The sequence below is a fragment of the Triticum urartu genome, chromosome 4A (assembly GCF_056163025.1).
Source record: "Triticum urartu cultivar PI428250 chromosome 4A, HENAU_Tu73, whole genome shotgun sequence".
NCBI classification, from domain to species: domain Eukaryota; kingdom Viridiplantae; phylum Streptophyta; class Magnoliopsida; order Poales; family Poaceae; genus Triticum; species Triticum urartu.
The window spans coordinates 54,386,308-54,401,806 of record NC_141876.1 but is presented as its reverse complement, the minus strand read 5'-3'; the positions used below and the strand labels follow the sequence as shown (position 1 = coordinate 54,401,806).

The following is a 15,499-nucleotide window of genomic DNA, read 5'->3' as shown; positions in this document are numbered from 1 at the left end:
CCACCACCGCCACGTGGCCGATTGGAGGGTATACATCGTTTATCCTTCTCGTGTTTCTTTCTGTTGTAGCAGTACTAGCGATATGCGTAGATGTTTCTACTATATGCGTAGTACATGCTCTGTTAGATTGTAATCAATGTGTTATCAATGCTGTCCATGTCATGCTCATGATTTATTCATGGATTAATTTACTCGAAAAACTGCCTATTTTCTTATCATATAATGCCTTGTTGCAACATCTCCTTTATCTGTCTCTCTATCTCATCTTTCTGGGAAGGATTGTATCGATAAGATTTGATGTTGACTAGTTGAGCTCCCGTATTAATGGAATCTTGTGGTCAAAGGGTCTGGATGGGGGCAATCCTTTGGGTGCTTCGAATAGGGCCTAGAATTTGCCAATCAGCTCGGCCACCAGTGATGGTAGACCTTTTCCTGCCTGCCCCTTCGCCCCTTCCTCCACGACCTGCAGCTGAACCATTTGGTGAATGCCATTGCATGCCACCAGGAAGTGAAGTTGATCCAATGACATGGGATGGCACTCCTCAGTCTGGGGCTGGATTCCGCACAGGGAGATTTCTTCCCATGATGTATGAACGACATCAGTTTGCGCCCCCAATGCACATCCATCGGGCTGTGTTGCTCAAGCCAATCCATGCCAACAATCATATCATAGCAGCCCAGCGGCAACACTTTGAGATCAGAACAGAACTTGTGTCCCTGAACAGTCCATGTGCACTGATTGATGGCCTTGTCACAAATCAATTGCCCTCCGTCTGTGATCTTGACCTTCAGAGAGCTTGTGGTGCTGCACACCCCTTGCAACCGGCTAGCCAGATCAGTGCTAATGAAACTGTGTGAGCTCCCTGAGTCAATAAGCATCAACACTTGTTGTTGCTGAATCTTTCCTTGTAGTTTGATTGTTTGTGGGGCTACTGTACCTTGCATAGCAGCCCTTGAGATGGTGTGGCACTCACTGTCAGAGTTAGATTGTTCTTCGTTGGTTGATATGCCTGGAAAACCCAACACCTTGAACATCTCTTGAATTACGTGGAGTTGAACTGATGTTGCACATTTGTGCTCTCTGCCCCATTTCTCTCTGCACAGATAGCACAGCCCCTTGGCCCGGTGATAGGCCTTGAGTGTGGAGAGGCGATCGTCGACCATGTTGCTGCTTCGGGCGTTGTCCATACTTGCCCCCCGACGGTCGTCCGCGACTGTTGCAGCCGCTGGTGGTGGTCGCCCTGGTGGTGCCGGAAGTGGCATGGCGCCCCGGAGGCGCGAGCAGCTGCTCTGCCCAGCCCCTGCTCCCCCTTCTGAGCGCCGAGGCTCGCGTCGCTTGGAAATCTCCAACGCCTCTTCCTGTAAGAAAGTAAGAGAAACAGCAGCATCGAGATCCTTTGGGTTATGCACCAAAACAACCACGCGAATTTCGTCCTAAGACTATCGACATAACGAGACGGGAACAGAGCGTGATCCCAGGTAGTGCTGTGAGCAAGCAAGGAATACATAATTTCGGTGAACCTAGCAGTGTAATCTGACACCGAGTCAGTCTGGCGCAGATGAAAGAGCTGACGCAATAGGCCATTGAACTCGTTCCTCTTGAACTGCTCACAGACCACGGCACAAAATTTCTCCCATTCCATATGACGCAAGTCGAACCCATTGTTCTCCAACCAGACCATTGCTGCCCCCGTGAAGTGCATGGCTGCGGTATCTACCCAAAATTCTGGATCTAGATGAAACACCCTGAAATACGACTCGCAGTTCCTCTTCCAATTGCGTGGCCGCTCCCCCCAAAATGGGGGAAAATCCATCTTAGGTCTGGGCATGATAGATGAACGATGCCGGAACGGGCTGCCCGATCGGGACGACCCATGCACAGGTGAACGCCCCAAAGGCCTCGATCGACTCTCAGTCTAATGCGGGCTCTCCATAGGACGGGAACAAGGGCCTGGAAACGTACTCGTGACCGGAGGCGGGACTAAGGTGGTGACCACCCCAGAACCAACGCCCCGGTGAAGTAGATCGACACGGTGGCCATCGGGCCCGTGAGAGTTGCTACTGCTGCCATTGAGGTACGGCACGCCGCTTGGCCTTGGGAGGATCGGAGCTAGGTCTGATGGCTTGAGGGCGAGGACGGGGTTGCACGCAATGGTGTCGATCTCTTGGCGCACACCCCCGAGCTCTTGCCGCAGTTCGGTGACGGACTGCTCCAGCTGCGGCCTCCATTCCGCCAAATCCACCACCACCGGGCGGATCTCGGCGAAGATGGCGTTGGATGCCGCCACCGCATTCATGATCGACTCGTTCTGCTCTTGGATCGTCTTCAGTGCCGCCGACAACTCCTCCACCCTCTGCTCCATCTCTCCCGCTTGCCTCTGCTGTCGGGTGGTGTAGGTGGGTTTCTGTAGGTAATCTGGAAGCTCTTATACCATATGTCACGGCCCTCTTACTCAATTCAAGCAATCATGGCGGATTAGAAGCAGATCTTGTTAGGGTTTGAGCGGGGGAAAGGGGATCGGGAGGTGAGAGGAGGAGGATATAGAGGAAAGAGTCGGGGAGGGGGTTCAGCCTATTACACTTTCGTGCCCCTCTCCACTCCACCGAGGCCTACTTAACGATCCGCTACAGCTTCCAGGTCGAGGGGTCAAAAAGCTTGTTGGGCTTCCTTCTTCTCTTGGGCCGCTCGGTACCGCTGGTGGGCACTGGTGCAGTATCAGTTGTGACAAGGTTCCAGCAAAATTTGTCGTCTGTCATGCCATGCTGCTCCGAGATTGCAGCTCGGCCGATGGTCGTTTCCAGCAATTTTTGTGGCCGGTTACAGCTCCGACGACAATAGGTTCAGGCGTGTCAGTGCCGGGTTTGCAACTCTGTTGATTCTAGTTCCAGCAATTCTAGTGGCAGGTTCCAGCATTTTCGACCGCCGTTTGCAGCTCTGCCGCGGCCGGTTGTAGCTCCGGCGATGGCCGGTTCCAACATGGATGGTGCCCCCGGTTGTAGCTCCGGCGATGGCCGGTTCCAACATGGATGGTGCCCCCGGTTGTAGCTCTTCCGACGGCTGGTTCCAGCATTTCTGATGCATGGTTGCAGCTCCATCAGTGGCCGGCTCCGGCCAAAAAATGTCGGCCCCCATCGCAGGGTCGAGCGTGTCGTCTCCAGCGCCGGCGTCCGACCCTCGGCGACATCCCTCGTCGTCTTCAAAACGAAAGAGAAAGAAGAGTTCCTTTGCGTGGAAAAAGAAGAAGTGCCTGCGGGTGTTCAGAGCAAAGGGATAAGGGAGACACGTGTCGCGTTTCTGGTGGTTGCTTCATCACATGGGCCAACGTGCGCGAGGCTGCCAGCTGAAGACTCGCCCGTTCTGCCGGTTTTAAACGTTTTCCTAAAATATTCAAGTCAAAATTCAAAATTCATAAAGAGAAACGGAAAGACAAATCCGGCATGGTATTGGTTAGTGTCTGAGTTTTTATTTTTGTCCTTTCTGTATTTCAAATGTTGGATTTATCGTTTTTGTATCTCTTTCTGTATTTCGAATTTTGATTTGAACTTTTTATAGGTTGTAGACATGTCTCGTAAACATCTTGCATCACCTGATACTTCCCCACGCTGCGAGTTCTTATGACCCACTTCCCCGCCAAAAAAATATAAAGAGTTCGTATGACCCACGCTGCTTAGCTTCTCTGAATTACAGCCGGTCCGTGTCCGACCACCGCAATATCCTTCCTCGCCCGACTACGACTACGACTCCACTCCCTCTCCTTCCTTATAATGCGAAACACACCACCCGCCTAGCTAACACGAACGCAGAGCTACAAGCTTCTCCTGCTGATCAGAGGCATGAACCCGCCCACCGGTATGTTTCCGCCGCCGCCACCGCTACCTTTCCACCACACGTTCCCGATGCAGCCCCCGCCGTACTTCTACCATGCACCCATGTCGCCGGTATGGGCGTCGTGGGCAGTCCCTGTGCGCTCCGTGTGGGCTTTCAACTTCAAGCATGAATCGGCCAACCTCTGCCACGTCGCCAGGAGAGCCCAGTACGTCGCCGTCGACGTGCACTACCCGGGCGTCGTCCACCACCCCAGCCAGGACCACAACGCCCTCACCGTGGAGGAGCGCTACGCCCTCGTGAAGGCCAACGTCGACGGCCTGAAGCCGCTTCAAGTCGGCATCGCGCTCTACGACAGCGACGGCGGGTACCTCGCCGCCTGGGAGTTCAACCTCCGCGACTTCCGCCCCCATGCCGACCCGCACGACGAGAACTCCCTCGCGTACCTCGCCGGCCGCGGCCTCAACGTCGGCGCGCTCCGCGACCACGGCGTCAGCGCCGACATGCTAAGCAAGAAGCTGTTTGAATCCGGCCTGGTCGGCGCTCGGCGTGGGCGGTCGCGGAGTTGGATCACCTACGCCGGGGCCTACCATGTCGCATACCTGCTCAAGATTGTCACCGGCGGGGCCGCGCTGCCGCGAGACATGGCCGGGTTCAACGCCGCCGTGCGGCGTTACCTCGGCGACCAGGTCTATGATGTGGCCAGGATGGCGGCCGACTGCCCAGCCATGCCGCGGGCGCTGGAGCACATCGTCACTCACCTCGGCCTCCATCCGCCGCTGGGGAGCCCTCACCTCGCAGCTGCCGCCGGCGTGCACGCGCTACAGGTCTTCATGCGGCTGAAGTACGTAGAGCTCGGCGGCGACGTGCGGAAATACCGGGGTCTTCTTAAAGGCCTGCACTAGCTAGGTCGATCTCACACCAACAATGCTGAGCCGAGAATTCGAAGCTCGTGCAAGGAAGACCGATCTTTGCGTCCATGGTAACTTGAAGAGAGTACTAAACCAGCGGCACTTAACATGGATCGAACAGAGTACTACAGTTTTACAGGTCTCTTAGTATTATAGTACTAGTTTTTTTTTAAGTTCAAGCACTAGATTTCAGTAAAGTCCGAAAAATTTCGTTTCAGTGAAGCTTCATAGTTTTCTCAACAACAAAAAAGTTCAGGTAACAGGTAGCAAGGAAGTACAGAGAGTTCGGCGGTGACGTGAAGAGGCATCCACTTCATGGATCTGACACCAACTATGCTGAGTCGATACTTTGAAGTGCGTGCAAGGAAGGCTGGCACCGACTTGCATTCTTTGGTAGTTCTGATCAAGTTCTTGAAGTCTGAAGAATTAGTAGTACTACACTTTTGAAGTTCTAAGTATTAGTCTTTTTTTTTCTCAATATAGCTTCATAGTAATGTTGCCCATGTAATCGCAAAAAATATGTTAAAGTTATATAGTATAAAGATATCCAGTTCCTTTTTCTTTTTTTGCAACACTACCTAGCAGCGTTCTATTGAAGAAATATCGTGTAGACTCTTTTGCTATCTTCTATACAAGAAAAACTGTTATGCAATTTTCTCGTCGTATTCTTGAAAAAATAGTACTGTTGCCCAGGTAGCCGAATCAAGTTACTAATATATGCATCATACTTTTCCAAGATACGTCACGCTAGCTGCACCCTTCTACTGTTCTACATGAGAGAGGAAAATGAAACATCATTGCTAATTACTTCCTCGTTTCTCAATTAATCAACGTTTTGGTTATATTCTCAATTAACCGAGGCATGCGCACAAGATCCGACCGGCCGGCGGCGCTTGATTTCGCGGACGGCTGGCAGCGCTTGATCCGAGCGGCCGACAACGCTAGATTTTGGGGACCGCCGGTGGCGCTTGATTTCGGGGATGGCGGGCGATGCTTGATCCGAGTGGCCGTGGCGCTTGATTTTTCAGAGATGGCCGTCGTTGTTAGTGTCAAAACCGGTGGATCTCGAGTAGAGGGTTCTGAACTGTGCGTCTAAGGTTGATGGTAACAGGAGACAGGAGACACGATGTTTTACCCAGGTTCGGGCCCTTTTGATGGAGGTAATACCCTACGTCCTGCTTAATTTATATTGATGAATACGAGTATTACAAGAGTTGATCTACCACGAGATCGTAATGGCTAAACCCTAGAAGTCTAGCATGTATGATTAAGGTATTGAGTATCCCCTATTCGGACTAAGTCCTCCGTTTTATATAGACACCGGGGGGAACCTATGGTTACATAGAGTCGGTTACATAATATGGAATCTTCATAGTTGTTCGCCAAGCTTGCCTTCCACGCCAAAGAGAGTCTCATCCGGACACGGATACAGTCTCCGGTCTTCATATCTTCACAGCTCATCAGTCCGGCCCATAGATAACAGGCCGGACGCCCGAGGACCCCTTAGTCCAGGACTTCCTCAGTAGCCCCTGAACCTGGCTTCAATGACCTGTAACCGACTCTATGTAAGGCGGGTTCCTCCTTCCGAACTCCCAAATAGTCTTCAGACAAATTGATTGTGTCCAGACCTGTAACACATACCGCACACAACCATAGAGAGAATATAATAACACACGAGTCCCATCCGCTGACAACTTTAGTAATGTGACGTCACGCCTGTCCGGTTATAATTTCGAACCGTTTTTCGCCCCACGTTTCGAGACGCGGTTGTCATTGGCACGTCTTGTCAAAGCAGAGATCGTGTCCCCTTATCACGGAATTCTCATCAATACGGGTGTGGGTAACCCAACCGTGCCGTTTACACAGCCTTGGGAGCAGGTGAATTTTAAGGCGAATGGGGGGGTTCGATATTCACCGCCCTTATAAGAAGATAAGATTCCTCCTTCTTCCCCCACGCTTTCCTCTTGCCTCTCCGTCCTTGAGCTCCAGCGCCCAAGTTCTCATTGCCCTTGTCTCGAGAAAGCACTCAACCATGTCCGGATCCGGAGGTCAAGGCAAGTGGATGGCCTCCTCTGTGAAGGAGGAGAACGTCACCGAGCTTCGGGCGGTCGGGTACCTGGCGAAGGAAATCACCCACCGTCTTCTAGCCCGGGGACAAATCATCCCCACACCGAAGCCCAACGAGAGGATAGTGTCCATCCCCCACTTCCTCCGCGGGCTAGGTGTCGGTGTCAAAACCGGCGGATCTCGGGTAGGGGGTCCCGAACTGTGCGTCTAGGCCGGATGGTAACAGGAGGCAGGGAACACGATGTTTTACCCAGGTTCGGGCCCTTTTGATGGAGGTAAAACCCTACGTCCTGCTTGATTAATATTGATGATATGGGTAGTACAAGAGTAGATCTACCACGAGATCAAGGAGGCTAAACCCTAGAAGCTAGCCTATGGTATGATTGTTGTACATGGAGTTGATTGCCTACGGACTACAACCCTCCGGTTTATATAGACACCGGATAGGGTTAGGGTTACATAGAGTCGGTTACAATGGTAGGAGATCTTGAATATCTGCATCGCCAAGCTTGCCTTCCATGCCAAGGAAAGTCCCATCCGGACACGGGAAGAAGTCTTCAATCTTGTATCTTCATAGTCCAGGAGTCCGGCTGAAGGTATAGTCCGGCTACCCGAACACCCCCTAATCCAGGACTCCCTCAGTAGCCCCTAAACCAGGCTTCAATGACGACGAGTCCGGCGCGCAAATTGTCTTCGGCATTGCAAAGCGGGTTCCTCCTCCAAGTCCTTCATAGAAGATTGTAAACACCAAGAGTAGTGTCCGGCTCTGCAAAATAAGCTTCCACATATTGCCATAGAGAGAATAATATTAACACAAATCAAATCTGCTGACGTATTCCGCAGTGCGTCATCACACTACAGCCAAGTCCTTCGCTCGAATCGTTTTCACTTTTCCACCTCAGCATGTTTTGCGAGGCGGTTTCCTTGGCACGTCTTGTCAAAGCAGAGATCGTGTACCCCCCTTTTACGGGATTCTCATCAATACGGACGTGGGTAACCCAACCGCGCCACTTATCATGGCGCTTGGGAGGCAAGCGAGTTTTACTAGGTAGGTGGGGACGCACAACCGCATCCGCCCATATAAGGGGACAAGGATCCACCTTTTTACCTACGCCTTCTTCCTCCTTTGTCTATCCATCTCCTGCGCACCCGAGCTCCAGCGCCCAAGCCCGCGCTTCCTACCTCAACCTCCTCCAGCAATGTCCGGAGCGGGAGGTAAGTGGATGGTCTCCTCCGTCACGGAGGGCCATGTCAAAAAGCTAAGGAAGGCCGGATACTTGTCCAAGGACATCGCGCACCGGCTTCCCAAGGAAGGGCAGCTTCTCCCCACCCCAAGGCCCCATGAGAGGGTAGTATTCCTTCCCCACTTCCTCCGCGGACTGGGTTTCCCACTCCACCCATTTGTCCGGGGGCTCATGTTCTACTATGGCCTGGATTTCCACGATCTGGCCCCGAACTTCGTCCTCAACATCTCGGCGTTTATCGTCGTGTGCGAGGCTTTCCTCCGCATCCGCCCCCATTTCGGCCTCTGGCTCAAGACCTTCAACGTCAAGCCCAAGGTGGTGCGCGGCAGCCAGGCGGAGTGCGGAGGCGCCATGGCGGGCAAGATGGCCAACGTCCTATGGCTCGAGGGCTCCTTCGTGGAGACTCTGAAGGGGTGGCAATCATGGTGGTTTTACATCACCGAGCCGCGCGATCCGAAATGGATCGCAGCCCCCGAGTTCCGATCCGGACCCCCACGCGGCTTATGTCCTGGAAAGAGACGGGCCTGTCATGGGGCGACAAAAAAGAGGTGACCGGATTGCAGACATGCATCCAGTCCCTGGTGAGCAAGCCGATCAAGCTTGTCAATGTAGTCCAGGTTATGCTTGTCCGCCGGATCCTCCCGTGTCAACAACGGGGCTTTAATCTGTAGGAGTTCGACTCGGCGCAGCACCAAACCCTTAACCGGCTCTTCGACACGACGTATGAAGACGTCTGGAAGGTGCTAACCAAAGGCGCCGAGGCTCCCACATCCGCTTCCGAGGACCGCAGATACAGCTCGCAGCATCACGCTAGCGAGGTAAGCTATTTTCATCTTTTACAGGATGTTAAGTTTCTTCATAGTTTGACTCTATGTGGGATCTAAACTCCCTCACGTTTGACAGGCTTGGCAGGCGCAGTCCGGATCGATTAACTGTCCGGCTCCCTTGCCCGAAGACCCAGCCCCTGCTCTCCTAGTGAAGCTGCTGGTTCCGGCGCCTTATGTGGTGCCGGAGAAGAAGGCCAAGAAGAAGAAGGCCACGGGGACTCGGAAGAGTACCCGTAATGTGGTGGTGTCGGACTCGTCATCCGACGAGTCCGAGACGCTCTCCTCCCGTGAGAACGAGGAGGAGGAAGAAGAAAACTCTCCCCCTCCAGCGGGGGGAGGAAAGAAAAGGAAGGCTGCCCCAACGGGGGAGGCCGAAGGGTCCAGGAAGAGGAAGACCCCTCCGCCGAACTACTCCCCCGACGCTGAAGAGGACGAAGAGGAGTGGCCAGATAGGGCCAAGCGTCCGGCGAAATCGTAAGTATTTGGATATCAGAGTAACTCATGACGTTGCTTTGTTGCGTAGGCTTCCCTAATGTCGAACATAATTATGCAGCCCGCCCCGGGCCGAACTCAACGAGTCGTCGAGCGGCTCCCTGGATTCATCGGACGTGAACTCAGTTCCGCCCGCTGTCTCCCCCCGCACTGCGGATGACGCCGAAGTGGCATCGCAATGAGCTCCGGGGCAGGAGGAGGTGGTCCTGGAGGAGCCGCAAGGCGACCTCCCGGACTCCAGGAGTAAAGGGGACAAGACCCCCCAGGGCTCCAAGTCCGGCTTTGTGCCGGACACCGCGCCAGAATCTTCAACAGTTCCGGACCGCGGTAGGCAAACTCCTTCCAAGAGGAGCAAGCCTTCTGAGCCGGCGGCCTCCGTCCAACCAGAGGTGCCGGACAATCTGCTGGAGGTGCTTGACGGCGCCTCCATCGACGAGGAGCACCGTACTATTATGAGTACGGTGATTCAAAAGGTTCGGTCCGCCAAGAGCGGACTGAGTGAAGCTTGCGCTAGCCTTCTAACAGACTTCGAGGTAAGTAAAAAATATGTAAGAATATAACCGCATAGACAGTAGCCCCTGATGCTCTGTTTGGCATTCAGAAAGAAAAGCCGAATAGAGGATCTATTAAATTTCGCAGGAGTCTAACAACAAAGAGTCAATATGCGTATGCAGGCTTCGCTGCTAGCCACCGCCGCACTGACTGCGGAGGTGGGTGCCCTGAAACAGGGACTCGAGCGGACCGAGCAAGAGCTCGGCCTTGCCAAGCGGCAGCTCGAGGAGAAAGAAGGTAAGAAATACCTTACAGAAAAAAGTGCCTATAAAAAGACGTGATTGCAAAAAATAACAGGATTGTACTGCTTATTGTAGGGGCCACGACTGAGGTGGCGACCCTCAAGCAGGCGCTGTCCGAGGCCGAAAAGAAAGCGGCCACGGAGCGCACTGAGCGAGAGAGACTTGAGGCCCGTGTCGGCGAGGTGCAGCAAGAGCTTCAGGCTCTCATGAAAACTACTTGTTACTTACCCGAATCCGGAGCTCTCCAGGGGCATTCGCAGATCTTCCCCGCAGCGTATCCGACGCCGCCGCATTCTACCGAGCTGAAGAGGGAAGCTCGACGGAGAAGGTGTTCTGGTCTCAGTATGCTGAGGCCGGACACCCTGTGCCCTTGAGCGACCAGCTGAAACAGCTGGTCGAGCTCCACAAGGTGGCCGAACAGGCCATGAAGGGCTTCATAGTTCGGCTGTGGCCCGGAGAGGCCCTACCTGGGAGCTACTTCAGGCTGGTGCGGCGGCTGGTGGAGGCCTGTCCAAGGCTCGAGGTCATCAAGCGCTCCGTCTGCATCGAAGGTGCCCGTAGGGCCCTTGCCCGTGCAAAGGTGCACTGGGGTAAGCTGGACGGTGAGAAGCTTGTTAGGGACGGGCCGCCACCGGGGAAGGAGCATCGCAAGCCCGAGAACTACTACAAGGATGTTCTTGCAGGTGCCCGCCTTGTGGCGGATGAATGTACCAAGGATGTGATTTTTGAATGAACTCGCTCGTGTTTATCCTGTGCGCTGAAAACTTGTTCATGTGCGCTAAGCAATGCTTATTGAATTTAAAATATTACTTTCTGTGCGGCTGTTTATCAAAAATTGAGAGATGGCCAGTCGTCGGCTTCTGCCCCCATGCTACTAGTGCTGGGGTGTTCGGGATAAACCTAAGCGCTCTTTTTCCCATAGTTGGGTCCTTCGAGGGAGGCGCTCAGCACAACGAACCAGGCAATCGGACTATAATACTTGAACACTCTCACTTAGCCATAGAACTCTATAATTTTAAATTTCGGCGAAGCCCCTAGTTCGGAAGACCGAGTTCGAAGCGCTATCCATGCCTTGGCCGGACAAAGCCAGCTCCTCGCTCGAAGCGGCATAAGCCTTTAGGGACTCGAAAAACCTCTCGAACAGCGACCGGTCTCTCGCCACATCATGACAGTCAGTTTTAGCTTTCTCCACTGAGGTGCTTAACCCAGCTGAACCGGGTTACAATCGCAGTGGTTCTCCTAGTGCTACCTTAGCCGATAGAGCGAAACGTAAGGCACCAAAACATAGGAGCCGGGCAAACCCAACTATTGACCCAAATCATGATTCGGAGCCGATGCATATAGTGCTATAAGTTCGGGGTGCCGCACTTGTGAAAGTGTACGGACTTCTCACACCATTATGAGGGGTACTGAAGCCCCTGGCGTGTTTGCCGTACCATGGTGTACGGGTGCAATCATGTCATTTAATAAACATAAATGTGAAAAGAAGATAATGCAAAAAATAGACAAGAAGCTAAGCATTGTTTATAGAGAGGCTATTTACCAAAGCCGAACTATACAAAGCAAAAGATATTGGACTATTTAGTATGTCCTGACCAGGGGCAGGCCGCGGAATTGTATTTAAAACAGGTATACCGCTCGTAACAGAGACCACCTGGGAGTTCCATAATGCGGCATGGCTTGTCTGCCTCCCTGGAGCTTGCATCGTTTGTGCGGCAGTCGAATTGCCGAACAGGTCGTCCGAAGTATGGAGACCTGAAAGTAAGAAAAAAATTAAAAAAGGAATCCGGCAGCCCCTAGTACGTTTTAAGCCGTATTTTTGGCATGCCGTTATTGTGCCCCTTCCCCTATGCCCATGGTATTTCAAGGGCGTAGTTATGTACGCGAGGTACTGGTTTCGTTATGTCGCGAGAGCTGGGGTTGGGGCCGTATTGCTACGCTTGCTCAGAGTGTGCCAGGCGGTCCTGCTGTGGGTTACTCCGGGCGCGCTTGGTCGTGTCTGGCTTTTTGATGGCCGGACTGGAGAATTGCCTGAGAAGGCTACTTTGTACTTCCGCTGCGAGAGCCGCCGTGTGCTCCTCCGTACGGAGGGAGCGTTCGGTGTTTCCGTTGACCGTGATTACACCTCGAGGGCCTGGCATCTTGAGCTTGGGATATGCGTAGTGCGGCACCGCATTGAACTTTGCAAATGCGGTTCGTCCGAGCAGGGCATGATAGCCGCTGCGAAACGAGACTATATCGAAGATTAATTCTTCGCTTCGGAAATTTTCCGGAGATCTGAAGACCACGTCAAGTGTTACTGAGCCTGTACCGCTGGCTTCTACACCTGGTAAAACGCCTTTAAAGGTCGTTTTTGTGGGCTTAATCCTTGAGGGATCTATGCCCATTTTCCGCATTGTATCCTGATAAAGCAGGTTCAGGCTACTGCCGCCGTCCATGAGGAGTCTTGTGAGATGAAATCCGTCGATGATTGGGTCGAGAACCAATGCGGCGAAGCCGCCATGACGGATGCTAGTGGGATGGTCCCTTCGATCAAAAGTGATTGGGCAGGAGGACCATGGGTTGAACTTTGGGGCGATTGGCTCCATCGCGTATACGTCCCGTAGCGCACGCTTCCGCTCCTGCTTGGGAATGTGGGTTGCGTATATCATGTTCACCGTCCGCACTTGTGGGGGAAAGCCCTTTTGTCCATTGTTGTTCGGCGGCTTGGGCTCCTCCTCGTCGTCGCTGTGCAGCCCCTTGTCTCTGTTTTCGGCCCTTAACTTGCCTGCCTGCTTGAACACCCAACAATCCCTGTTAGTGTGATTGGCTGGCCTTTCGGGGGTGCCATGTATCTGGCACAAGCGATCGAGTATTCGGTCCAAACTGGACGGGCCCTGAGTATTCTTTTTGAATGGCTTTTTCCGCTGGCCGGATTTATAGCCTTTGAATCCGGCATTGACTGCCGTGTCTTCATTGCTGTCGCTGCTAACGTGGCGTTTTTGCTTATTCCGACATGTCCTGTCACTTTTGTCCTTGGTATCCGAATTACCAGGGTTCTTTGATAAGTTGTTACTGCGAGCTAGCCAGTTGTCTTCTCCCGCACAAAAGCGGGTCATGAGTGTCGTAAGGGCTGCCATGGATTTCGGCTTTTCCTGTCCCAGGTGCCGGGCAAGCCACTCGTCGCGGATGTTATGCTTGAAGGCTGCTAGGGCCTCTGCGTCCGGACAGTCGACTATCTGGTTTTTCTTTGTTAAGAACCGTGTCCAGAATTGTCTGGCCGATTCCTCTGGCTGCTGAATTTTAAGTCATCGGCATCCGGTGGTGGCACGTAAGTGCCCTGGAAGTTGTTGAGGAATGCGGCTTCCAGGTCCTCCCAAGAACCGATTGAGTCTGCTGGCAAGCTGTTAAGCCAATGCCGGGCCGGTCCTTTAAGTTTGAGCGGGAGGTATTTGATGGCGTGTAGATCATCGCCGCGTGCCATGTGGATGTGAAGGAGATAATCCTCGATCCATACCGCCGGATCTGTTGTGCCATCGTATGATTCGATGTTTACGGGTTTGAAACCCTCTGGGATTTTATGATCCATTACTTCATTCGTGAAGCATAGCGGGTGTGTGGTGCCTCTGTACTGGGCTATATCACGACGCAGCTCGGAAGAGCTATGTCTGTTGTGTTCGGCCCGGTCGGATTTGTTGTATCCGGAGTGAAGATCATTGTCACATGTCGTAGGGCGCCTGCGCGATCCGTAGATCAATCTTGTTTGTCTTGCCTTATCCTCCAGTATGTCTCGCAGGTCTGGCGCATTTTCCCGTGCCTTAGTTGAGCGACGTCGGGGCATGGCTTGGGTGGAGGGCCGAGAGGCCTCTCTGTCGCGGCCGCGAGGTGGCCGGTCTGCCATGTCATGCGCTGGTGATGTAGGTGCTTCCTCCTCTAATCGGGGTAGCGGCCTGCACTTCGGGTAACTCTTGGAGGGGTGTTCGAGTTCATACTCTTCGGCCGCAAGGACTTTAGTCCATCTGTCAGCTAGCAAATCTTGGGCAGCTCTAAGTTGTTGCTGCTTTTCTTGAGGCTGCTTGCCGTGGCTAAAAGCCTGCGTTTAAAATGCTCTTGTTCGGCGGGGTCTTATGGTATGACGAATTCGTTGTCGTCGAGGCTTGCCTCGTCTTCGGAGGGAGGCGTATAGTTATCATCCTCGACTTCTCGGTCTGCCGCTCTCTCATGAGGGCTGGCTTCTCCATCTTCTTGTGCCGAATCTTGCTGAGGTGGGTGTTCTTCGGCGCTATCCGGGGTAGTATTATCTCCCGTGCCGGAATCACCGTTTTTGCTTTGGCGGGATTTAGAGCGGCGCCGCTGACGCCGGCGCTTTGGCTGTTTCTTGGGGGCGTCATCCCCCACTGTTCCATCGCCATCTCCATCTTTTGGAGTATCCACCATGTATATGTCATATGACGAGGTGGCCTTCCAGCGCCCTACAGGTGCTGGTTTCTGTTCGTCTCCTACATCGTCGTCCATGCCGTCGATGTCTTCGGAGCCGAAGTCAAGCATGTCGGTTAAATGGTCGACAGTGGCTACAAAGTGGGTGGTGGGTGGGCTTTGAATTTCCTTATCGTCTGTATCCCACCCTCGCTGACCGTAGTCCGGCCAGGGCTCTACTGATAAAGAGAGAGACTTAAGAGAATTCAGGATGTCGCCAAAAGGCGAATGCTGAAAGATGTCTGCGGTGGTGAGCTCCATTATCGGCGCCCAATCGGATTCGATTGGCAGGGGCGCGGGAGGTCCGGAGTCCGGGGAGGAGTCCGAATCCTCGGAGTCACGGGTCGTGCAGAGTGCGGGGCTAGCGTTCGGCTCGATCGCTTTTGGGATCGCAGCCCCTGAGGTGACGTCCAACCGCTCATCCTCGATTGGCGCAATAGGCTCCGAGTTAGGGGTCGGAACCGATGCGTGTGCGGCCTCCAGGACACCGTCCGGGGGCAGAGCTAGATCATGCCCCTCGAGATAGTGCGGCGCGCTTGCCCGTGGCTCGAACCCGTCGAAGATCAAGTCTCCGCGGATGTCAGCCGTGTAGTTTAAGCTTCCAAGCCTGACTTGATGGCCAGGGGCGTAGCTTTCGATCTTCTCCAGGTGGCCGAGCGAATTGGCCCGCAGAGCGAAGCCACCAAAGACGAAGATCTGTCCAGGGAGAAAAGTCTCACCCTGGACCGCATCGTTATTGATGATCAAAGGAGCCATCGGGCCTAAAGGCGACGACACAGAGGAACTCTCAATGAAAGCACCAATGTTGGTGTCAAAACCGGCGGATCTCGGGTAGGGGGTCCCGAACTGTGCGTCTAGGCCGGATGGTAACAGGAGGCAGGGA

The 15,499-nt window shown here is 53.5% G+C and overlaps 1 protein-coding gene and 1 pseudogene across 1 annotated transcript; one reads left to right on the top strand and one right to left on the bottom strand.

Annotated features, from left to right (window-relative positions):
- Positions 1-215: 215 nt before the first annotated feature.
- LOC147974730 (uncharacterized) lies at positions 216-1,814 on the bottom strand (annotated as a pseudogene).
- A 2,020-nt stretch (positions 1,815-3,834) lies between these two features.
- LOC125550559 (putative CCR4-associated factor 1 homolog 8) lies at positions 3,835-4,731 on the top strand. Its single transcript, XM_087519541.1, has one exon. The coding sequence runs from the start codon at positions 3,835-3,837 to the stop codon at positions 4,729-4,731; it is 897 nt and encodes a 298-aa protein (XP_087375667.1).
- Positions 4,732-15,499: the final 10,768 nt, after the last annotated feature.